The sequence below is a fragment of the Tinamus guttatus genome, unplaced genomic scaffold, assembly GCF_059628265.1.
Source record: "Tinamus guttatus ecotype Peru unplaced genomic scaffold, ASM5962826v1 Tinamus_guttatus_pri_ptg000473l, whole genome shotgun sequence".
Lineage (NCBI taxonomy): Eukaryota > Metazoa > Chordata > Aves > Tinamiformes > Tinamidae > Tinamus > Tinamus guttatus.
In genome coordinates this window covers 350,175-376,793 of record NW_028289007.1, presented here as the reverse complement: position 1 = coordinate 376,793, position 26,619 = coordinate 350,175, and the positions used below count along the sequence as shown (strand labels likewise).

The 26,619-nt window shown below is 39.4% G+C and overlaps 1 protein-coding gene across 1 annotated transcript in view; it reads right to left on the bottom strand.

Moving 5' to 3' along the window:
- Positions 1 to 26,619, bottom strand: part of CUNH6orf118 (chromosome unknown C6orf118 homolog) — a 44,625-nt gene that overhangs the window by 11,959 nt on the left and 6,047 nt on the right. Inside the window, exons 5-11 of the mRNA XM_088532998.1 lie at positions 23,572 to 23,630; positions 19,589 to 19,776; positions 17,824 to 17,877; positions 16,795 to 16,856; positions 12,235 to 12,321; positions 10,734 to 10,777; positions 8,538 to 8,643 (exon numbers count right to left, since the gene is read on the bottom strand). Coding sequence (XP_088389124.1) covers positions 8,538 to 8,643; positions 10,734 to 10,777; positions 12,235 to 12,321; positions 16,795 to 16,856; positions 17,824 to 17,877; positions 19,589 to 19,776; positions 23,572 to 23,630 — 600 coding nt within the window. The remainder of the gene's footprint in view (positions 1 to 8,537; positions 8,644 to 10,733; positions 10,778 to 12,234; positions 12,322 to 16,794; positions 16,857 to 17,823; positions 17,878 to 19,588; positions 19,777 to 23,571; positions 23,631 to 26,619) is intronic.

The following is a 26,619-nucleotide window of genomic DNA, read 5'->3' as shown; positions in this document are numbered from 1 at the left end:
GGAATTTCAAGAGTGCACCAAAAAGGAAATTGGTTGTATGTAGATGTTGCCTGTTGGGAGTTTTAATTAAATGCCTTCAGGGTTATTCTCAGCAGATACATTGGGCTTTCTGGCCAGATTGCTTCATTTCCCAGAGTGTCCCACTACTTTCATGCTTAAGAAGTTTCAGAACTTTATGAATCGTGGGATCCTAGTCCTGTTGGAAAGGTCCACATTGGAAAATAAGTGAATGAGAAAAAAAAAAAAACCTACAACTTCCTAGCATACCATTACTAAAAAAACAAATAGAACATCTCAGCTGGCAGCATGATTTTTGGGCAGTATTTTGTGGGGGTTTTTGCAGTTAAAGTTTTAGGTTTTCTCCTGAGAGAAGGCACTTTTCACACACACAAATAGTAACAGAACCAAAAACAATTTTACAATAGAAGAGTTCAGGCACAACCACAGAAAAGCATTTACTTAGCTCTAATGCACGTACACACAAAATAAAATTATTCTCTCCTGGAGAACAAGAGAACACCTTTGGGTTTTGTAACACCATTAGGGGAAGGCAAGAGGAAGAAGAGATTCAGCTCCACACAGAATCCAGTAAGCGGCTTTTCAGGTCAGCCAAAAATAAATAAATAAATAAAATAAATCACCCTACCGCCGAGTGCCAGCACAGTGCTTGGACACCTCTGAAGTCTCAAAATAACAGCATCAGTTTTGGTTGTCCTCTCCAGATGGGTGAACATTACCCTCAATTAAGTTAATACTCCGTCAAAACATCTGTGCCTGTATTATCTCTCATGGTTATAACACTATCATTTTCCTTCCTCCTACTGCTCGGTGGCCTCATCATACAATTAAGTATCAGGTGGCATGGATCTTCATTTTAATTAACCACATTGGAGGCCTATTTTCAAAATGCCGGAAACAGACTTTTGACTAGCTTCATATGCAAATACTTTGCATATCTCTAAACATAACAGCAGGTTTTGTTCAGTCATCTATACAATACAAAAATCACAACTGGTTAAAACAGAAATATATGAAAGTTACTGTAACAAAGCAATTTCATCCTAGTTTCAGGCATCAGTTCTGGCAGAAGTCAGCAAAAGTTCAAGAAGAGAGTGTGATTATTTTGCTTAGTGTTTCTTACACAGATTTAGGCACGTTGTTAAACTAATTGCCTTTTTCTGACAGTCCTTTTCAACTGTAGATTTATTGTATTTCTTTTTTTTTTTCCTGTGGCTAGTAGTCTCCAGCACACTGATCTTTCCTTTGCTTTATTTCACAGAGCCAGCCTGTAAGACGGTAGGTAAAACTTCTGTTTGGGAAAATGCATTTTTATTATATCTCAATAAATACTTAATGTGTCTCATTTCATATCCAGCAGAATCCTGGTCACAGGGGTTAATAAAGGAAGCCTACAATTATGGATGATGGTTGGCTGCTTAGAGCACGCAGCCTTAGAAGTCCTCCCTGCGGTTGCCCCGAGATGACATAAACATGCTGCCTGTGTCTTGTGTTCAAATGTACTTGGACTTTGCAGCAAATAGCAACATTTGTTAAGATAATAGCATGATGTTTTTCAACCTGTAAAATGTATCTTTCAAGTCTGTAGAGAATTATGATAAAGCAACTCCCTCTCCCCCACAATACAAAGTTAATAAATTATTTTGCATACTTAATGATAGTATATGGTTTAATAACCACTTCCTTTATGCATGCACATACTTTAGACAAATATATAGAAACTTACCCAAGTTTTTGTCTCCTGGAAATGCTAATCCGCCTACTTCACATGCAGAATATCAAACTTCATTCCACCATAACACACAACTTTCATGGACATCCAAAGCAACAGGGGAATGCTTACAAAACTCCACTTTCTTAGGGTACAGACAACATGCCCTTGCTAACCCAGATAGAGCTCTTCAGAAAGTTATTATAGTGGCAATTCCATGGCTGATGATGTACAAGTCCTCAAGTGTGTTTTGGTGCAAAATAGAAGATTAAAATAGCAATCGCAACACCACCACGCCATGGCAAGGTCAGTGGGGAACATGGCCTTTTGCTACTATCTTGAGTCATACAAAAGTAGAAGTCATCTACTGAATTAGTTATGTCTACAGGGTACTTAGCAACCTCATTATATCAAAGTGAGGTTAGGATGAAGCATCTTGATAACTCCTGCCTAGGCCTTTACCACACTCATATTTTATGTCTTCTGAGGACTAAAAAGGTTCAGCTTAATCCAGGCTGCTAGGATCAGCCTGGTTCGATAGCCTGGAATAATAAAAAACATCTTTTTTATCAAGAAGGATCCTGTTGGGCCTCACATTTTCCTAAATAACCTTTAAAGTATATTTCATCACACAGCTATTGTCCAAATTCTGTTTTAACATGTGTCTTTCCTTTGTTTTTTTCTTCCTTTCTTCACATATTTCCTCACCTCACCTAAAGAATATTAACAAAAGGCAACATTTAGCAAGACTGACTCTGAGAATAGAGGGACTTACAACAATGATAAAGAAAGTCTATTAAGATGCCTCTGTTTTTACATTGAGATAATACAGACGGTAGCATTATACTTAGTACAGACCTGCATGGTACAGAAATCAGGTCTCAAAAATTGTAAAAACGGAATAAAACAGCACCTGCATCCAGTGGCAGGGTTAGAAGCAGCATGTATGCAAAGGTTCTGCTCAATCATCATAAATCACTTACATTTCTAATGGTTAGGGAAATAACAGTTACTACTACATCTTGCTCCATCCTACCACATAGAGCAGCCCCGGGATTCTCCCCGGGATGCTCTGAGCTACCTGGGAGCCTGCAGGGAGTCGCATAACCGCCTTGAGATCCCCATAGCAGCTGCTGGAAGATGCAGTCAGCTCACAGCACAAGACAAAAAACAAGTAAGCCTGCAAACCAGACCAAACAAGGAAAGTACACACACAAGTCCTGGCAAATGCTACCACTGTGAACAGGCCCAAAGTAATGCACTGAGGCCAGGCAAGGAGCTTTATCACATACAATCAAAAGGTTTTAGGAGTTGATCTTTTTTAAAAACAAAATAAAAAGATGATGCACAGGAAACATCTCTATGAAGTTCATACCCTTACAGAACACCTGAACAAAGCTAAGATTCAGCCCAGGTGGTTTTGAACCCCAGCATGTCAAACTGATATAATACACATAAGCACAAAATGGTGCTGCACCACCATATCATTACTGTGAAGGTTCACAGGAACCTACCAAAGCAAACATGCACTTAAATGCACATTTTCAAAGAGACAAAATGGGTTTGTGTGCTCTGACATTCCTGAGGTTAAGGCTTCTCCTTTACTGCTCTACAGACACCCCTTGCTATGACCCTTCTTACACAAACTGAAGCACCTTGCGTCTTAGCGATGTGATTTTCTATTTTTTAAGCCCATTTCTTCCTGACTTTGTTACCTTTGTAATATCTCTAACTAAAATCTCAGTAATTCTTTGGCACCTTAATAATAGCTAGTTCATGAAGACTTCAGAACATTTTTGGATCCCACCTAGATGTGAGTTTGTCTCCTCCCTCCCATCTTCCCTTAAGAGAAATAAGAGAGACTGAGTTGTGCATGAGAACTCTCTTTAAACCAGCACAGCATACAAGTGTACCTGTGCTACATAAAAGCCTACATCTTCCCCGAAAAAGCAGCTTTCTACCTTGCATTCACCTAGCTTGAGCTTTCAGCAAGCCACAGACACCCTCATTAGCACATTTTGCTCTTGACAACTGCGCATTTTCCTCGTTATATTTTTGTGGGATTAGCATATCTCCTGAAGAAAGTTGTTCTCCACTTCAGCTCTGTCTTATAAAAGGAACAGGCCTGCTAGACCTACTTCAAGAGAAAGTGTCATTACAATCTTAAACACACGCTAGGCACGCATAACACAAGCAGATACAAAAGTGGGTAGCGCAGCCCCTTATTTTTGTTACCATTTTCCCCAGGTGCTAGTGCCATTTTATCAGGCACAGCTGCAGCTTGTCTCACAGCCCCAGTGCAATGAGGCCGGCAGCGCAGTAATCTTCCTGCACACCCCCTGCAACACTGCAGGGACAGGGGGGAAAGGCAGGTCTGAGGGTATTGGGGGAAGCTGCAGAGTGAAGACTGCAAACCTCAAATAGCTGCAGAGGGGGAAAAAGGAGGGGAACAAGTTAGCAAAAGAGCAGAAAGGAGATTGGACTCACAGCCCTCAAAAGTCTCATTAAACTGTATGATTTCTATGTACGCCTTCCTAGTACTTCTACTAGCTCCTTCCCACTACTCAATTTTTCCTAAAATAACACTCACTGCTCCCACAGTCTGCTGGCACTATGACGATGCTTTCCTGACCCACCTGTAGGTCCTGAAATGTTCACTGACTGCTCCCAGATGTCATTCAGTGCCATCATGTCTTGAGCTCGCCTTATGCCACAGCATCCTGAAGAATATAATAGGCTTTAAGAAAACAAGCAAACAGATAGGATGTCAGAGATTTTAGACACTTTGAACTGCTCTTAATGAGACAGATGATTTCATGGAGATTCCAAATTTCTGGAGGAGGAAATAGCATTGGCTTTCTTAGCCAGTGAAAGATGTGGTAAATTTGAAGAATGTAGCATGGAAATAACTAGACTTTGGCAACCAAAGACAATTTGTTGGCAGAGTAGGGGACAATATTGCATAAATACTTGTTAGAAGAGGTTATACTGTAAAGGTCTTCCAAGACTCACAAGATAAGTTTGTAAACAGAAATTTGAAGAGAGGAAACACTTGGAAATCTCAATAGTAAAAGCAGCAGGCAAGCTTAAAATTCACAGGTCTACAGTTCAGTTTTCAAAAAAATCCAAGTGGCAGAGTTACTATGCCCCATTAGAAGTCAGTGAATCAGAAGCCTTCTTAAAATGCCATCCTCAACACATATAGGGAAATGTTTAAAACCTATTAATGTAGTTATATCCATATTAACAAGTCCATCACTTTGTTTACATTGTGAAATACGTAGTGATAACTTAATACCTAGGATTTCACTACATACAGAGTCAGTATTTGTATGTTCTTCCTTAAATTCACTTAGTTCACTCTGCCTAATTTCATTATACATTTGTTGTTTTTTTCCCCTTAACAGGACCAGCTGCTAATTACAATATCTTACAGGTATCCACTTCCTCCATTTGGTTTATTGTAACAGAAGAGATTGAATAAATCAACTGTTCTAAGGTAACTAATTTAATCATTTTGGGTAATGGCTTAACTAACTAGAAAAGTAACTTGGACAAATACATGCCATACTTTGATCACATGTCATGCTTAGATTTGTAATGACTTGTGATAACTATTCTGTTCCTGACAACAAATAATGAGGATTTATTTGCTCCTGAGCGGACAATATGGTGCTGGGCTCTCTCTTGAATTAGGTCACTATTAGGTCACTAGTAAGGGACAGACTGACATTGCAAGGATCTACGGGGATGAGTTGGTCTTTTGCTCTAAAGCAATTGAGAGAAATAACTTGAGAGTAACTAAAGTAAGTTTACTTTACTTCCATCCGAGTGGGAAACAGATTTCCTGAGGGAAATGAGTCAAAAAATCAAGAGCAGTAATTGCAGAGCTGGAAGACCACCCATAGTACTGTATGATGATAAGCATTACTCAAAAAGAAAGGGAAAAGAAACATCCTTCTGGGAAGGATACAAAATAGATATGAATTGAAAGTCTGACAGATCGAGTCTACAGACAAAAATGACTTTTTCCTCTAATGACTACTGCCAACAAACATCTTTCTCACTTCAAAGCAATCTTTGGTGGAAGCAGGTGGTATCTGTCTTAAAAACACTAACCATGTGGCTATGCACCACATGTTTCCCTTGATGTAGGTCTGCAGTTCCCTCAGCTGATTATTCCTAATCCATAGCACTGTTATTCAGAAGAGTCTCTATGTACTCCTCCTCTTGGTATAAAAAGAAAGGGTTGTTTGCAGAGCTGGATTGTTGGCTTGAAATGATGCTGGGCAGCAGTCTGAGTATCAGGACAATGGGGTTCACCCCTTTGGAAGCAGATGTTATTCACATTCCTCTGCATTTAGCTGGCATAATGCACACTCTGGCAATAAGCAGAGTCTTCTCTCTGCACCTTTGAGAGTCTTCTCTCAAAGAGAGGAAGCAAGAAATGGGCTGCTAAGAAGATTTGAAGGTACATTTTCAAAAACTGTTCTGGCTGTCTGTCAGGCAGGTAAAACACATGATCAGGTAAAGCTACAGAGTATGAGAATTTGTTTCACTGAAGGTTTTAAGAAGAGGTTAGATAAACTTAGATTCAGTTCAAGTGGTGGAACTCCATCATGTTTCATAAGCACTGTTCCAGCAATGCCTTCTTATGATTCAGGCATCTAACTCACTATTTTGACTAAAAAAAACTTGTGAGCTTGAGGCTTACTGATTAAGGACAGTCTGATGTGTCAGAATAGAATGAGGGAAGAAATAACCATATGAGGCTGTGTCATCACTGCACAAATTATGTTAACCTTAAAGATCATTTTTCTTTTAAACATGATTTCTCATTTTATGAATAGAATCAGGAAGAAAACAATATTCAAATGGCACTTATAATTGATTTTCAGAGAGCAGGAGACCGTCTGTAATGAGATTGCAAAAGAAGTATCATCAGAGATTTTGTTAATCTCCATTTAACAAAATCTCTGATGATACTTTTTTGAATCTAATTAAGAGGTCTGCTCTCCTTGGATCTAATGAGAGCAATATTCTATCTTAGGGGCCTTATGAAAACTTCCTCCAAGACCTGGAGGGTGCACTAATAAAAATCATTAATCATATGGACATTAGGGGACCTAATAAAATACACTTTATGAGAGGTGCAAGAACATGCAGAAGATGAAAAGCCTCAAGTTTCCATTTTGTAACAAGTTGGTATCCTAAAATAGCATGTCACTACAAAGGCTACTATCCACACAATAAGCACAGTAGGAAAGGAGAGTGTCAGATCCATGTCCAAGGTGGTTATGAGTTAGTTCCTTAATTTACAGTTAAGGTAAAGATTTATCAATAAAGAAAAAGGTTTTCAGGTAAGTCTCATCATTAAGGCTTACATATGGATACATGGGATTTCCTAAGAGTCCATGTTCCTACATGACGCTCAGTTCTCCAGGGACTGAATTGTCTGTGGTTAGTGCAAAAATTCTGCAGTGTCTTTCATCTTCTAATTTTTCACTTAATATCCTCTTCTTCATATTATTTACTCTTTCTATTCTTACCTTTATCAAAAATTCCTTCCTCAGCTTGTACTGTCTAAATGATGTCATGAAACTTGTCTTGCGTTTTACAAGACGACTTATATCTCTTTTTTTCAGTGCAGTGAGTAAATATCACTACTCAATTTTGTAAAACAGCTTAGAAATTAAATGTGTATGTCACCACTCACTTGTTTGAGGGTCAGATTGTTCTGTACTTCTTCCACATACTTCTGTACTTCTTCCACTTCTTCTGTGGTTCTTCTGCATAGATCTCTGTGTAACTAGCTCATAAATGCATTCATGTGGCTAAAGAGATTATTACCTGTGCAGGTGGTGAGATTCCCTTTAGAAACTTAGAGCAATAGATTTGCTGGACACTGAAAAAAAAAATCAGGCAGTCATGCTAAACTTCCTAACACAGAAGTTAGTTATCTTGGCATTTGCTAGCATCACGAACTCAAACTGAAAACAAACCAAATTAAGTTAAATGTAAAAAAACAAACAAACAACAACAACAACAAACCAAGAAAAATATTTACTGACCAAAGCTAAGGAGATTAGAGTATCAACATTTATAGAAAATTTTAATAGAAGATGAAAAGGAAATCTTCTGCTTTAGTCAGCTCTAAAGTTCATATGAACCTTCAAGATGTAGCTGACCCCGTGACACATTCAGTGCTCAAGTCCTAGCATGTACTTTCTTAGCACAATCCAAGGAAATAGGATTTTAAGCAGAAGAGGATTTGATTCTTTCCTTTCTGCTTCTTTCTCCTCCGCCACCAAAATCACTGCTTTGCAATCTTCACTTTTTGATGGTCATTTCTTCCTTCAAAAGAGCCCTTTGATCTCTCAACCTGCCACTTTGGAGACTGTGCTGTCCCTTGGACATGGTTAGTGTGTTTAGCACTTGCCCAAATGGTGAGCAGTCAGCTGGGCGCTGTGGTGGCACTTGACTGAAGAGGCTGCTAGTCCCTTGTGAGGCAAATGGTCCCATCTGGGCAGTTTAAAATGATTATAAGATTCTTCTTCACATATTCCTTTATTCACGGATAAGGTGTTAACCATGCTTTTCCAGTCACCCTGATTAAATTAATGTATGTGTCATATGACTGGATTTTATCCAGGGGCAAATGTGCGGCAGACTTAACATTAACCAATCTTTTCAAGGTAATAATGGATTTCAGCTAACAGCTCCCAAAACCAATATTTGAGGTATAACGTGACACACGTTGCAATAATAATGTTGTTTATTACAGGGAAAATTGTCATGGTGTACCTACCCATCTGTTCGAATGATTGTCTGTTTCAGTGCCAAACAGAGAGAACTAGTTGGCATTTCTAAATCTCGTATGTTGGGAAGGATGGCTTTCTCCTGAGAGAATGTTCCTAAAATTGGAAGTCATCAGAACATTAATAGCAACCAGGTTTCTTTGGCCCACCCTTGCCGCTAGGAGAAATAATTCCAGACACTTCCATCAGTATAAGAAAATGACCTGTTTTTCACATGAGAAAAGAAAAAATCCTCCAGTGTCATGGAGTGACTAAAGAAATGGTGGTCCTCTCAACTTCATAATCAATATCATGCATAAAGGATGGAGATGACCTTTTAATAACCTCTATGGTCAACTTTTAACTACTCAATGCTACTTCATGATGAAATGTAAGGAGCAGCTCCTCAAAAAAAAATCCTCACCATGCCCTCTTGGGCATGCCTTTTATCAACCATCACCTTAATAAGGCTGGAAAATTGAAAAGATATTGAAGGAAAATTAGAACTAATTGGCACTGGAGGAAAGCTGAGGAACTGATCCAAGAGCTACTGTTGGCAGTAGAAACAGGCCTTAAAAGGAAACACAGAAAAAACATTTGTACTTTGCTTGCTTGCATCCTGCATTAACAGCATACATAAATGTTAGAAGCAACCAAAGGTGAGGATAAACATTTGCTATAAATACCAGCCTAAGTGAAAGCTGTATTAAAATAAAATATTGGCAAGTTTTTGATGATTCAGAAAAAAAAATGGCAACTTTGTTAAAAAAAAAAAACAGTATCAAAATGTAAATAAATTATGTTGCAGCATGCTTACTGGTTAGCACCAAGTGAGGGACTGGGAGACAGTGCAAGAACTCTATTCTCAATTTGCCATGTGGTCCTGGCCAAGTAGTTTAGCTCCTGTTTGTTTATCCATCTGTAACATGGGGGTAAGAAAAGTTATTTCCCAGATGGCCGCATAGTGAAACTTAATTGATGTTTGTAAACTTCTGGCAGAGTCTCTGATGAAAGGTGAGCACAAAATAATATTACATTCACCTTCTGGGAGCTCCTATATTTATTTCATAAATGCAATAAAAATAAAGTGATGGTTACAAGGAAAGAATTATTAAAAATCTGTTGTAATAATTAGCGAGTTCAAAAAGCTCATTCTGTTTCACAGAATACCAATAAGAACTCTTACATAAATATAGATCAGACTTGATTTAATAGCTGCTTTGTTTTGTAAGAAGAATGCATACATCTTCCCAGGAAGAAAGTTCAAATCACATTCCCACTCTTTCCCCCATCCTGATTTCACTGAAATGATTAGAAAGGCTCCAAATTACGGATCGCTCCAAATGATTCTATGATTCTATGATATTGCTCTCCTCCCACCCCCAACAAAGGAAAAAAGAAGAAAAAAGAAAAAAAGATTAAAAGATTAAATTTGGAATTTGCGGGTGCGGGGAGGCACCCTCCTAGAATGCCTTCCTGGGCAATCTCAATAGTTCTCAATTTCTCACCTCTAAAACAGGACATGGGAACTGGCACCACAGACCCAAATTCAGAGAACACTTTCCACCGATTCCCATCTCCAGCAGTGAGCAGCACCATATGCTGCTATGTGCACTTCACTTCCTACTCTACAGATTAGATATTACCAAGGGATTCTGGCTTTCTTCCAAGTCTTTTTTTTTTTCCTTCCCCTCTGTCTTAAATAGTATTGGTTATAATTCAGGCTACTCTTCTTTCCCTTAGAAAATTCCATCCTGCTCACCTCTGGGTACCACTGTCATCCCGTGGCACTTTTCCACCACCAAGTTAAGTCTTGGGCAGCAAATCATGAGGATAGTACCACTCCCTTTCTGTTTTCCATTTTCGTCTTTGCTTGTTTAGCTTACAGACTACAGGGTCTGGATTTCTTCCTGCTCTCAAGTATGGACTCTCAAGACTGGTGTTTCCTTCACAGATCAATTGCATATTACACTAACTCTGCCACAGAGCACTGTGGATGCTGAAGGTTCAAATGGATTTAGAAAGCAAAACTACTGGAAAACAAACACAAAAGACAAATTCACAGAAGAAACCTCTCCCGGTTTCCAGCCATACAAATCCAACTATACAAATCACAAAGTTACGCCTTCAGTTTAGAAAGTGGTTAGATGCTGGTGAAAACACTGTCACTGGAACGTGGAGACTGTATGAAGGCAGTGTTCCCTTACCTGCCCCTGCTTGTACTCTTCCTTGGGAGACAGGGGCTAGAGCTCTAAAAAGAAAAATGACCAAAATAATAATAAATAGGATAAGATGGAATCATGCTCTAGGATGTCCGTATGATTAAAAAAAAAAAAAAAAAGGGATAACAATGCCTTGGTGATGGATCCTGTGGGAGCCCAATGTGAGTAAGACACTGAACTGCTGTGAGGCCTGAGGCACTGCTAAATGTGGTCTTCAGGTGTCTGTAGGCTTGGACACCCAAAGCTTGAGGCAGATAGAAGGGAGAGGAAGAAGGCTAAGATCTTGTTGCTTTTGGCACCTACAGGTTTTTATGCGTCTGCACCTAGCAGACAAAAACCTAGCAAATCAGCATCATGCCATAACTTCTTCAACATGATGTCTTGCCTATTCCTTTTTTAACCACCTGCTACAGTTACAGCTTTTCATGAAATTTGAAAAAAAATACAATAGTAAAAAAAAAAAATAGGCATAACTTTAACAGTTCTGCCGAATAAAAGAAGGAACAAGATCCCCTTTTTGAAAAAGGTAAATTTGCTTTGTTTTCCTTTAAGAGGAGAGTTCCCCCAGATTATTATCAGTAGACTAGCTACATTGATCAGATTGAGATGTACAGTTTATGAGCCCTTTTCCCTCCAGTTGATTCAGATACATCCATTAGCCGCATCAGGAGCTCTGGATTTGTCTAGCTTGCTAAGTGTGAACATGCCAATGGTCTCAATTAATTTGATAACTTATTAAATTGGAAGAAACACGACTCCACTGTGCCCAGCTTAGAGTAGGTATAGCTGTGTGGTTGGTATAATGCCTCTCTTTCCTGGTTTTTCTTCACATTCTTTCATAGTGATGAACAGAGCAGACTTCATAGCAGAACTTTATTACTACCATTCACAACAACATCCCTTTCAGTAGAAAGTAAAAAATTCTTTTCTCTGATTTGTTTTTTCAGGTTCTCTGAAAAATCTTGCTTAAAATTCATAAGATAAAAGCCCAGTTATGGGGACTGTAAAGGCTACTAGAAGGGAATCACAGTGTTCCAGCATAGTTCAAGGTCTGACTCAAGACTAGCGACTGAGAATGTTCACAAAGTGACATGAATCTTATTTTCAAGATACAGTTTCAATTTACATAAATAACCTCCAGTTGTGCGCTCCACCCTGGGAATTTAATTAATACCCACTGCTGCTTCCATAAATAAAGGATCCTCGACTAAATAAGAGCAGCGCCTTACTGAAAACTGTATAGAAAAACATTGCTATTTAATAAAAGTTACTAGAACAAGACATTTTCTAGAAATGGTATGGGGAAATATATGCACACAGTGTAGCTATCCACAATAATGTATGCAAAAATTGAATCACATTTCTGATTTTGAAGTTGCATTATATATTTGATTTTAAGATCCACAGTAGTTTTTCAAAACCAAGTTCCAGTCGCACAACTTCAAGATCTTAATACATTTGAAGTAGAGGGTATTTAACTTCCTACATTTCATCACCCTCATTTTCTTTGGCATTCTCAGAAGCTTCTTGTTCTTCAAGTAGCAGGAATTCCTCTATTGATTCCCATAGTTTCCTAAAAAAGTACAATATAAAACATCACAATCAGTGAGCAGAAAATGAGGCTTACATCAGTGACACCCAACACCTGGGTGCAAGTGCAGATGGTGTCAGAGAGTCTTCCCATTTTGAGCCACTCAAAAGTAATTAAGACTGAGCTCAGACAACTTCAGGCACTTGAGGTTGCTTATAGAGACAGAAAGATTCATCATCAGAGGATGATTCATCCTTGCTAACATCTTGCTACCTCAGATGACTGAAATCTGCTGGAATGGATCTAGGCAGAGAGCTGAGGAAACCCTTTTTGCTACCATTTCCCTGCATGCTCCTCTCAATTAGCCTCAGCTACATAAAGATATACTCTTCTCCTCCAGATCTTTTTGAAGAACAAAGAGAGAGATTTACTAGACCTGGCATTATTATCTGAAAATAAAGAAGGTTTACATTTATGGCCCTGGTCCATATCAGTTTGTAATGTTAATGGAAAACATTGTATCCATAGTAGAGCTTACTTTCCTTTTGCCTACCTTTCTTACAGTGACCCGGGTATGAATCAAGCAGTGTCATTAAGACTTGACAGTAAATACATGGACTTTTTTTTTTCCTTATGAATATTTACTCACATTGAAAGGAAAGTGTTTAATTTTGTAGCTGTCTTTTGGTCACTTTCTACAAAGACCTGAGTGAAATAGTTGACTGATACAAACAAGAATGGAAATCCAAAAGGAATTTCATTATTTGCACTAGAGGTTTGGGCACAACCATTCCATCAGGGAAACAAAAAAAATACATGACCTAATATATCCATTTACAGCTATACAATAACATTTAAGCTTTTGTATTCTGAGTATTTTTAATTTAGCAAATGAGCACTAAAAATTAAAAGGTTTCCATCCAATAGCTACTAAGCCTGAAGAAATGACATTCTGGCAGCAGAAGGAAAGAAGAAACTTGGCTGAGCAAATTGTTTGCTGCAAACATTTTATTTAGCTATAGTTGCAGGCTAAATACTTGCCCCCAATTCACTGGGCAATCTCTGAGCACCTGGGGGAAGCTTCTACTGTAGATATTAAGTAAGGATTAATCTATGCTTTGTCTCTAATTAAATGTCATCTAAATTATCCTATCTGCATTAAGGGCAAAGCATGATACAGTTTTGACTTCAGACAATTAGACATCCTATTATGCCTCAAGACAGGCTTTGATTCAGAAATCTCATGCTACCATTACTGTTCAGTCTCCCTGATCTGTCCTGGAGAAAGAGAATAATGTCAGCTCTAGAAATGTGATTCACAGCATTAGGAGGGCAGAATTTTGGACATCCATTTCATAAAGCAACTTATTATGCAGATATCCCATGGCAATGTGCATCTTTAAAGGGTTTATACATAAGCTCTGCTGGAAGCAAAATGTTAGAGTCTTTCTCTTGCATTTTTTAAAACATTTAGTGAGAACACTTCCTTAAGTATCTCAGGGCTAATTACTTTTAATAATTAAGATGATACAAATGAGACTAATTAACCTTGTATTCTAATGTACTACTAATTTTTCTACAATGTTTTATTTCTAATAACCTTTTGGTTGATCGATTGTTCCATTTTAATAATGTTCCCAAATTTTTCCTTTTCACAAAATATTTCCCCTTATCCCTTTGGACAGAATTGTATTACATTTTCTTCCAAGTTTTCTCTGTCAAATTACGTTGATTTTTATCTGTGAAGTCCTATTCGCCTTCCAATTTAAAATGTTATCCTGCCTTTCAAAATCAAAGAAATACTGAAAAGTAGGTTAATGCACTGTCCTGTAATTTCTAAGCAGATGCAAATGTGAATCATATTTTATGGGCCTGATTGCATATCAGATCCTTCCTGTTACACACTTTCTTATACTATGGACCATTACTCTCTTTCTGAAGAGAAGGATCATAGGACCCTACCGATCATACAGGATCTGTATTCACCCATTACTGTCTCGGCTGCCCTGACTTATAATCAGCAGCTGAAGTGAATGTAATCATCAGTAACCAGCACAATTTCCTCAAGCAAGCATTGCTTATTTGAAATTAAAACATTTCAGGTAAAACAGGCTTTTGTAAAAGAGACTATGTCTATCTTATCAGATGCAACTGCACATTAAACCCTTCAGTCCCCTAATACGGCAGTGGCAATTTCTCCCTAAATCACAGACATATTTAATTTCCACCTGCTCTAAAGACCAATGCTTTAAATATTGCATAGCCTACAAATCACACTTCTCTCCACCTAGGGAGCATGTAATTTTGTAATCGTCCACATAAGCTCTAGATCCTCAAGCACACGGCTCTGGCAAAGCAACTCCTGCAACTTTAAGCAGGAGGCCAGAAATATGCTGTTGTCTACTAACTGTTTTTCATGTTGTCTGTGGGGAGATAGTTTATTTAGATCTCATGTGTTGTTTCACTGCTTTTCCCTTCCAATTCCTCCCCTTTCCCTCATTAAGCTTAATGAATGCATCCATCCAGGAAATTTTAACAACATAATATACACTAACTTCATATCATAAAGCAGGTCACTTTCTATGTTCATGAAATTATCATATATTAGTGGCTTTAGATCATTAGGTAGCAGTTCATGAACTGAGAACTAACTCACACTGACATCCTCAAACAACGAAAGTGCTATCACTGCAGAGACCACCTTGTCAACTCTTATGTTGGCAATTCCAACTTAATTAAGAACCAGAAATGGTAAATTAGCTGAAGCTTAACCTTAATTTTAAGAATGTATAGACTCCTAGATTTGAGCGTTTTCTGTTTTAAGCTACAAGCGAGTTGAAAATCTTTATACTTCCAAAGACCTGAATTCAGAGTTCTGTTTTGCTAAGACTCAAGACTTTTGAAATGAACATTTAGGCTTTCCCAGCAAAACTTTCCCAGCACAATTTAAATGTAAAAAAAAAAAAAAAAAAATCTACTCAATCAGCAAAACAGACCCCCTGTAATCTTAAGTATTGGCAATAGGATGAGAATAGAATCGTTCTAATGCATCATTTTCTTTTCCCTATCAGTATCATTTTGTATTTTTACTGCCACTCTCATAGCTGTGTGTGGAAGCGTACAACTCACAGACTTATATTCCCAGGCAAACACAACAGGGGGGTTTGTGCCCTATGGTACAAAACCCAAGTTATCTAAATTTAAGAAACCATTCACTTAACATAGTATTATGGTAACAGCAGACAACTCCCTAATATCTTCCGAACATGTGAAGCATAAAAAGCCATACAACATGGTCAGCGAGGCTTTGAATGAGTTACTCGGGCCTTTTTTCTAGGCTACAAAATTTCCCTCCAAATGATACATGAAAATATTTACATTACCATGCAAATAGAAACCAACGAGCTGGGCATGCAGCAAAGCAAGAAGTTAAACCAGCCTGATTTGCCTGGATGCAGTGATTTCTTATAAGAGTAAATTATGGGTCCAAAACTGCCTGTGGCTTTTGGCAGACACGTCACTTAAAATCTGCCTTAAATTCCACCAGTAAGGACTGGACTTTTCAGCTATTTTATAGATCTAATTCTCAATTCATACTGAACTTCAGTTGTTGCTGAAGGTTGATCATTTTTTTCAAAACTTCATTACAGTTTTGCCTGAAAAACAAATCCGTGAGCAGCACTTAAAACTCACGCCAGTCTGCACCACACATGCTAAAGCTTGTACCTATCTGAGTATATGCATTTCATGGCATTAATGTTGCATGACTAAGCAGAGTTCTCTCCTCCTTGATATTTCACCTTGGATGACTCCTCATCCAAGGCTTCTGAATATTAAAAACACAGCAGGAATAAACATAGTCTTAGGATAGAGCTAAATACTACAAGCACCATAGCAACAAATAAATTCATTATTTAATACTGATAGATGGCACTAATAACCAGAGTCGCATACCTTAACTTTAACTTCTTAAAGCGAACTAACTCAATTTCTTGAGATTGACCTTGTAAACTCCCATGGAAGGGGGGGTGGCGGGCAAAGAAGCCTAAGAATATCAAGGCAGTTCGCAATATAAGCAAACAAACAAACAAAAGTTATCAAAATTGGCTCTGGTTTAGTGCTGTCAGAACAGACAAGGGGTTGAATTGCTTCAGGGGAAAGCTTAAAATACTTCCTCAAGTACTATAATCTGTCTGTTCTGTATTTAAACAAGTAACTGAAGCAATCAAGAATGTTAATCAAGCACTAAGCATAATTCCCTGTTATTACTATATTACACTGTTAATTTTTCTTAGTTTAACACTCTGGGCCTTACAGGAGTCAAATCTATAATCTCTGATTATGATTCCCAGCTGCTATTGCATGTACTGTGCAAGTAGCACTTTGATGCAGCTGCTATTAATAACTAATCGTTCTTTCTTTGGTCTAGCAAGTTATTACAACAGGAGTTTCCATCACTCTAACACTTTCTGTGTAACCACAATGACATATGATATTTGAGCATTACAGACTCACTTTTGATTTTCTTGAGTTATATGCAGTTTATCTAAAGTTTCTGTGATACGGTCTTCAACATCCTGTAAAAAAGAAAGACATAAATTTTGAGAATTACTTCAGTGGCTAAGAAAAAAAGTCTGCAGTGATATTAATTGGTGATGTGTCTGATCAGCATTTAAAATACTCCAATACTTTTTACTCCATTAACCTTGACATAAATTACAGTAAGTAGTTCCTGTGTGACAGGAGTTTTAATTTAGCACTACATCTGAAGTTATGCATGCCTTTGAGTCTGACATAATGCCTCACTTCTTGCCAACTCTCACACCATGAGGAAAACCCTACAGACAGTAAAACCAGGTCTTAATGTAAAAATGTGGAAGGGTATTAAAGTAAATACTTCTATACTTTTTTTTAATTATTTTTGTACTTCTGCATACATGTCCATTTCTTGGTTCTAGAATGAGCTGCTAGAAAAAACTTTGTCTGGGTGCAATTAGCTTTGTATTTCACATTTCACTAGCACCTAAATGAAGCCTGTTCTTTTGGCTGCTAACAGAAAGCATCAAGCTTCAGAGTGTGCAGTATCATCTGAACCAAAGATTGTTTCATACGAGCTATTCTTCATTTTTCTTCTCTTTTCAGGCATCTGTCAGGCCCTGTATTTTACAGAACTTTTTCCAAGTTTTTCTTGCTGAGCTATTCCATGGATTTTATATCTTGGAGCTATCTATCCCAGGCTCATTACAGTGCCTTCACTACAGTTGAAAAACAGGAGCTTTTGTAGCTTTGATTTACATATTTGGATCAAAGTTAATTGAAAGCTGTCCTCAGTAGCAAAAAAAAAAAAAAAAAAAAAAAAAGAATCAGGTGAAAATCTATGTATATGGTACCTTTCTACTTTCTCAGCAGACCTAATTAATCTGGAACCTGCTGAAGCCATAGAAGCTTTCCAATGATTTGGGATTAGACCTAGGTAAGGTAACTCATGTAGAAATTAGTTTGCACTATGCCAGAATCATACTGGGGTCTAAGGAAATAACATACTTTTATTTGGCACTGAAGAAAATTGTTCGAGGAGTCGATTTTCATAATTTCAGTCTGAAAAAGTAATATCATAGATCAGTAAAATTATCATACAACGTTTCAGCAAAAGCAAATGCATCAAATTATCTATTTAAAACTGTAATCTGTGTGGGAAAGTACACACTGTACTTATGAAGTATTATGAAATCATGTTTTAAAATAATACAGAAAGGCACTAGTTTAATTAGCTTGCTCTTCTTAAATGGTAATATGCTTGTCCTTTCAAAGGAGAGATAATTTGAACGGTGAATTATTATTACCAATAGCAATAAAAACGCCTAGACAAAACATCCTCGGAGGGCAAACTCTTCAGTGGCCTGAAGGGGCCTCTCCACTTCCCCTCCTGGCTACTTAGGGAGTGCCAGAGGTTTCCCTCCCTCGCTGCTGTGGTGCTCTCCTGGTGCAACGACTATACAACATTGCCATCTGCTGACTGGCCTGTTTCATTACAGCACAGACAAGGCACAGTGCAAAAATCAAACGGAGTAAGTTTATGCTTAAAGGCCTTCTGAACTCTCACATTAGAGTAAAAATAAATAAATAAATAAAGCAAGGAGAGGAACTCCTCAGAGTAGCTCTTTCTTAAAGGACCAAAGTTCATATGCATATTTCTCAAGTTGCTCCAGAAGCACCCCTTACACCATGTTCTGAAGGTGCTTCCCAGCAAAACAAAATGGTAATTGTCACGACCAGTTTCTGTTATTCATTGTTTTAATATCTTGATACTAACTACTAAATTGTCTAAATTAATCAAGAGTTCATCTCCTCCCCCAGCCCCCACTGATACTAGGAGGCCTGCTGATAATCTTAGCAAGAAGTGACAGAGCTCTGCCTTGTGCTCTTGGATAGCAGCACAAGGAGTTGCTTGAAAAAGCTGTCAAGAAAAATAGCAACTTTGCATATATCATTCAATTTAAAGGCATCCAAGCATTACACAGGAGCATAATGGCAGTCTCTGTGCCTGAACTGGTAAAGACAAAAACAAGGCATTTTTATGTTGTGGTTTTTTATGGTTTTTCTCAGCTTTCCTGTGACTTTTTGGCAGTTCTGTTTTTCTCTCAGTTCAAATAATTAAACAGATTAGATGTCGTGTCAGCAGCTATAATTCTGCTTCAGAGGCACAGAAAGTTTGGAGAAATGTTTGACCTTATAGATGCTTATCCGAAACCAAGCTCTACATAAATATTCTGTCATTTGCCCACCATTAACAGTGACACATTATCCCCCGTTCATGCTCACTGTACTTTTTAGGTTCTATTTAGCTGCATGAAATTACCTCCTCACTTAACACAGCTGGAATTTTTATTAGCGTAACCAGTGGCAGGGACAGGTTAAAAGCAGCTTTATTGAGATCATGTGCTGTTTCCAATTTCGCAATTGCTAGTAGCAAAAGAATACTGGTGTTAATGCTGAATGTGCCATTGCTGCAGAAATTTGCAAGTGTTTAACTTTTATAGTATAAGTGGTCCTCACACAGGCCACTCTCAGTATGCATTTTTTAGCACATAAATAATCTCTGCAAGTTCTGTACCTTGACTTGTTCAGGATTCAGGCCTATCTCCCAGTGTTTGCTTTGTACAGCACCAATCACAATGAAAGTTCAAGCAATAATGATGTTTACTGTACTACAAAGGGAAAAAAGGAAGTCATAATGATGCTAGTACCTAGATATCAGCACTCCTCAAGAAACCTTGCTAGGAAGAACTTAGAATTAATGATTTCTTGCCTCTACATCTTTGACGGTGTTCGTCATGTTCACCACCTCCGCACAGGCCATTCGTTCTTTCTTCTCCGTTTCCAGTATCATCATTTCCTCCCATGTGCTGAGAACTTTACACCTCATTGATTCAAGCTGTTTGGCAGCAGAGGAAGCTTTTCCTACTACCTCCTTTGTCTCATGGTCACTGCAGCTTTCTGGAAGTATAAAAATACACGCACAGTTAAGAGGACAGAGCTGGCAGTGAAAGCTACCTGGTGTCTACAGCCGTGTCCATCATGCTTGCAGTAGACGAACCCAAGTATGAGCTTGAGATGAGCCAAATAGCACAGCCCAGAGGCACCCACAACATTGCCCCTAGGTAGCTGGTGCTCATACTCACTGCACTCATGCTTCATTCAGCCAGACTGACCTCTGGCCCACACCAGCTGTGCCACTCACCTTTCGCAGTCACCCCAACCAAGGCCAGGCAAGCACTTCATTCAAAAACGTGGATGCAAAAGGAACCCAGGCAAGGTGGAAATCCATGCTGCATCTCCACCAGAAGGGAGAATTGGTACCATCATATAAAGCAGAATAAATATGCTCCCTTGAATTCCCAGGGCACTCCCTTAAGCACCCAGAAAATACAGTTAATTATTTTTTGGGCCAACTTCACCGTCACCCACATTAAAACACTGTGGGTATACGAGTTTTAAGCAAATTATATCGTAAGTGTGTGAAGACCATGTCGCATTGAAAGCCTGCTTTAAAAAAAACAAACAAAACAAAACAAACAAACAAAAAACTTCCACCAGTAATCCTAGCACAAAACCCAAATGTCCAGTGGGGGGGGAGAAAAAAAAAATCTGCCCACAAGACAGTAAGGTCTCTTGTTCCCTCAGCATGTCTCTGCAGCAGCACCCCTTTGATCAGGCTGGTGATATAAGCACTAAATGCAGCCCAGGGCAGAGCAGTGGGCTCAGGAAACAGCCTGAAATGCCACAAGGACAAGGGGAACAGAGTATTTATCCCAGCAGCAGGCACGGATGGCTCTGCACACGCTGCTGACGGCTCTGGCGGGGAGCAACCCTGGGCTGGGCTCCCTGGAAGCTGCCTGCTCAGTGCCCCTCTGCAGGAGGAGCTGCCAGGGTGACTTGGCTGGTCCCCATCCAGCCTTCAAGACTCTGCATGGCCAGCTCACCCTCTTGCCCTGCCAGGGTCTTGTTGGAGTCAAAATCTCTGGCTTTTTACAGCTTTTCAGAGAGTTCATCCACAGTCTGTTGGTGCCTGCTCCACTATGGTGAGAGCTGTATCCTGGGTCCTCACCCCCACACAGCCCCTCACCAGGCACCTGGAGAGCATGGGGAGCTGCAGGCGCAAACGAATAGCATCTGTCCCTGCCAAGGGCTCGTACAGGTAGCCCATTTTGTCCCTTGGCAGCCCTGCTCCTCCACGTCACACCGCGCTCTCACACATGGGTTCATTTCTTGGTGCTGGTTCACAAAAAGGGGGGCAGCTGGGAGAGGTGCTGGGGTGCAGGGCTAAACCTCCCAGGCTCTGCGCTCAGGGAGGGCAGAGCCAGGAGGAACGGAAGGCTCCAGCAAAGGGAATGGGAAGAGGCAGAGGACAAAGTGGTCTGTCTTTGCAGTGCAAGAGCCAGGGTGTAGCTTGGCTGATGGGAGCAGCAAGCAGAGCTAGAAAATCCTCGTGCCTCAGGTGCCACTCTGGAGCCTGGGGGCATTTCAAAGCCTATGGTGGTTTGTAAGCCACTTTTGCAATATAACGGTTCTGTGCAGATTCAGGACTAGGCCGCTGCGCCGAGTAACGAGAATGTTTTAATGATTAAGAGCTGCCTGTTGTGATCCCAGAACACCAAAATTTCCTACTTCCTGAGCAGCCTGTCAATAGGCAGGCAGCCTCTCTGCCTCCCTCTGGTCTGCTGTGCAGTATCTGTGTGCAGTCAATAACTCAGTGAAGGATGACAACTTTGACGAAAAAGCAAACTGGAAGAAGAGGGTAAGAGCCTGACTTGTGTGCTGCCTTGCATGGTAAAAGTACCTGACGTGTTTCCTGCTGCTCCACATCCCAACGGTCAGTGGTCACCTGCAGAGCAACTTTCCTTTCAAATAAGACAATGCAAGTGACAGTGAATCCCTTCTATGGGTCAGGATGGCTACAGAAACACTACTTGACAATAATCAGGAAGCATCTTTTTATATAGAAAGGGTTCAGAAAACATTAGTTAATTCAAAAAACAAAAATCAAATCTCTTTTTCCCTTGAGAACATCACAAAGTCCTCATTTGAAGTTAACTTGGAGAAAAATAATTTTGATTGCTTAGCACCCAACCTCACAAAACAAACAAACAAGCAAATCCTGATATTTTGCACAGCTTTGCTCTCCAAAGTGCCAGCCCTTGCTAGCACATTTACATCCTCGGTTTCATGACCGGGGGCTTCTAGATACAGATGTAATACTAAAAGAAGAAGAAAAAAATACATATATCTTTCTTACATGACTCATTTGGATTCCTCGGCGTGTAATTGAGGAAGGTGGGGAGGGGAAATCCGAGGTTATCTGAACAAGTATTTTTGAAATTAGTACCTGGAAGTACTGAGGAGGGAAAGAGGGAGGAACCTTCACCCATTGCTTAAAAGTCTTTTAACTCATTTTATGCAAACGTGTTTCTCAAAAATGCCTTGGCCTAGAAACTTCTGATTGTTTTATTCATTAGTCCTGCAGGAGAGCTAGAGCCAATGAGTGATTTTATGCTTTTTTTAGTGGTTGGCTACAAAGCTTTGGAATTCAAACCTTGTACCATACTGTAGATACAAACACAATCAGGGCAGCTGCATCCAGGCATACATTCACTGATATGAAGATAGTTACACTAGGGAGGAATTGGGGCCAGCTTAATTTCTGAGGAAGAGAGAAAAAGCAGAAGCTCATTTGACTGTGCATCTCCTACTGAAAGAGAGTTTATAAAAGAGAGCTAGAAACCAGTAGTAAGAACCACACAGGATGAAGGTAATCACTCCACACAGCTTACTGTAGGACACTGGGCTGCTGAAACACTGTACATAAAGCAGGTTTGGAGCTCCCCCTTTCCTCAAAAAAGGAAGGTTGTGCTGAATTACAACTTGCAAACTGGTACGTTCTCATGCTTTGGAAGAAAACTATATTGAAAAGCTGCATTCAAAGCTAAGTCATAAAATGCAAATGCACTATGTGGTTAGATCAGTCATACTGTATTCTACCCTGATGGCATTTTCTAGATTTTAACCAGTTCATCAAACCCGCTCAGCTTTTCTCTTTTTTCCCTTTCACAGCTTTCTAGATTTACATATTTTATTTTACTATGGATAATTCAAAAGTCCTGATCTAGAGTCTACTGATCAAAGACATTATCAAAAGACACTACTTTTTTTCAGAAAATATATAAGTAGACTGTAAACCTCATTGTTGTTATTAAACCAAGAAACCTAGAAAGGACCCAAGGTCTGGAGTTTTGCATGGATAACTAGAGCAACCATGAATGATACAGTGAATGCTGAAAAGAAGCTCATGAAGGCCTATAGAAAAAAAATCACATGATGCAGGGCTTAAACCACCCACAGTAAGCATGAAACCCAGTTATCACACTTACGCCAGCTGAAGGATTTTGCATACCATCCTCTGAGACATCTTTACCTCACTATCATGTTGTGACTCTAACAGTGACAGAATCAGTCACGGACTCACAGAGAAAATTTGGCAGGTTTCTAGGTTCTTTAAGCATTAGAAAGTCTCCTAATGACATCACATGGTTTTAGATGAAATCAGGAATAAAAAAAAATGTTATGCACCTGACATTTTTATCATACTAACAGGAAAAAAAAAAAGAAAAAAAAAGAAAAAGGGATGAGAACAATTTTTGTTTTGATTTTCTTTTAAACCATTTAGGATACCTTATTACCCTAATTTGGACCACATTTCATTCTTATTTGAGTCAGAATTGTCGTATCACTCACCTGTTTTATCCATAGGGGTCTGGCTCATCCACATCACTGTTTCGAATTCATTCTGCAGTCTAGAACAGAACAAGAGAGAACAACACTTTAGGATGATCACAGATATATTTTCAAGACCATACAATAAGCACCAATAAATGTAGATGACTCCACATTTCTTGTACATAATGAAGATTATTACTGATATCCAGAGGCAAAATTCTGCTCTAATATGACATATAGCAAATTTAAGCTCATGAAACACAGTGAAGTGACTCTAGGTGATCTGAATGCTCAGTGAGGCAAAAGAGAGAAGATTTGACTGCATGTGAGAAGCAAACAGGATTCAGACAGTCACCTCTGCTTCATTAAAATGTCAGCTTCTTTTCCTGAGAGGGAAACCTTCTTGTTCACTGAGTGGAAATACTGAGGCAATTACACATTACTTACACACATAGTGATCTATATAAGCACAATAACATAAGCTGACAGTTCAATTCTTTGTATATACTTCAGCATTCTTATTTTTTCTCCCCTCACCAGTTTCAAAATCCTATCAGATGTTCCAACTTTACTAATCAAGGCTACTTTAAAATAAGGCATCAGTCTTGTGTGAAATTGTTTCCCCCTGCCCACCAATCAGACAATTTCCCCATACAAAGAAAGAATTACATGTAAAGAAAGAATTGCCAAAAACAACAGAAAAAAAAAAAGAGAGAGAAAAAAAACAGTGTTAGGATCCTAGTAGCAATGAATGCATAAGAACATCAGATTTTGATTGTTAGCTTTCCTGAAAAAAATGGAAAACTATCATTAGCATAGAGCAACTTCCTAGACTTTTCTGGAAACAAATTACTGTCCAGACCCAAAAAGTCTTAAAGACTTTTTGAAGGCTTAAAGGCTTAAATCCAATGATTTGTATACATATAGCAGTAAAATCTTTCAAGAATTCCTTCACATCATCTGGGGTATTTATTATTATTCCCTATCCGTCCTTTGGCAGAAGATAATATGACATGTTTTTCCCCTTTTCTTCTGAAACATTTATAAAAGCTTACATAAAAATCAATCTCTCTAGCCTAGATAAAATTTGCATATGCATGCTCTATAAATATTCCATGCCATGTCCCTGATCCATCTTAAATTCATGGCACATACTACCACATCGCACACCACCACACATCATGAATTCTCTCTCTGTGGACATGTGTACACATGTTAGAGTACTGGGCCTCTGTTAATTAGTATCCTGACTGTTGACGCTAGCAGAAACTAGGGACCATGAGTCTCTCCCACTCCATTATCTTAACTGCCAAATCATGGACTGTACATTTTGAAAGCACAGGGTAAATATTGCAATGTGTACACACTAAATAAAATGAAAAAAAAAAACAATTGCGAAGTAGACACAAAAGACCTCTTTAGCCATGTAGTCTAGTTGTAGTAACATTTATATGAAATAGGATAGAAAAGCAGGGGAACTCATCAGCTGAGTTAAAAACTGACTTGTTTTTTCTTCAAGTTGCTAAAAGACAGCAATGATGGAATAATCACAGAATCACAGAATGGCTGAGGTTGGAAGGGACCTCTAGAGATCATCTAGTCCAAACCCCCTGCTCCAGCAGGGACATCTACAGCACGTGGCACAGGGTGGCATCCAGGTGGGTTTGGAAGATCTCCAGAGAAGGAGACTCCACAGCCTCTCTGGGCAGCCTGTTCCAGGGCTCTGTCACCCTCACAGGAAAGAAGTTCTTCCTTACATAGAGGTGGAACTTCCTGTGTTTCAACTTACACCCATTACCCCTCATCCTGTCACCGGCCACCATGGAGTAGAGCCTGGCCCCATCCTCCCTACATTCACCCCTCAGATACTTGAACATGTTGATCAAATCTCCTCTCAGCCCTTTTTTTCTCCAGACTAAACAGGCCCAGCTCACTTAGTCTTTCCTCATATGGCAAATGCTCCAGTCCCTTAATCATCTTCGTGGCTCTCCGCTGGACACTCTATAGAAGCTCCACGTCCCTCTTGTGCTGTGGAGCCAGAACTGCACCCAATACTCCAGGTGCAGCCTCACCAGAGCTGAGTAGAGGGGCAGGATCCCCTCCCTCATCCTACTGACAACGCTCCTCCTGGTGCAGGCCAGGATCCCATTGGCCTTCTTGGCCATGAGGGCACATTGCTGCCTCATGGTTAACTTGTTGTCAACCAGAACTCCCAAATCGCTCTCTGCAGAGCTGCTTTCCAGCAGCTCAGCCCCTAATCTGTACTGGTGCCTGGGGTTATTCCTCCCCAGGTGCAGGACCCTGCACTTGTCCTTGTTGAACCTCAGAAGGTTCCTCTCTACCCAACTTGCCATCCTGTCTAGGTCTCTCTGAATGGCAGCACAGCCCTCAGGAGTGTCAGCTACTCCTCCCAGTTTGGTGTCATCTACAATCTTGTATGATGAAAATAAAACAAGGAAGTCTGTATGCAAGATCTCCTAATGGGACAGCTTTTAAGTCTAAAGATTGGAGGTCTAGAACTAAGCACAAACATCATAGGTAGCAGGCCAGATCAGAGCTTTGAGCAGGGAGAAGATTCAGAAGCTGCAACATAAAATATCAGGGGTAAGTAGAAAACAAAGGCATGGAAATGCTAGGTCAGTCTCTCAGGAAGTGAATAAGGAAGTGAAACCAAGTCCTGTCTCGAGATAGGACACAGCAAACACAGGTTAGGCTGCTTCCATAGAAAGGAAAGAAGCCAAGGTCCGAGCTATAGCAACACAGCTCTGCAGCCTGATGATGCAGGCGACAGTCATTGTGGTCAGGGAACTTCTTTGTGGCCACGTAAGTTTTTAGTGAGGATCAGGCAGGAATTGCAAAACAAAAAAGTTTTTCCCCTGCTCAAACCTAAGCCATGTATCCCAATGTGATTGATAAATAAAAAGGGCATGAGAAGGTGAAAGTGAACCAAAGCAGAAACATTTTTACCTAGAGTAGGTCATCCATAGGATATGATTCCTTGGCCTTCTCTTTAAGGGGAGAAATATTCAAAACTGCTTTTTTTAGCAACTGTTTATTTGTAGCTGT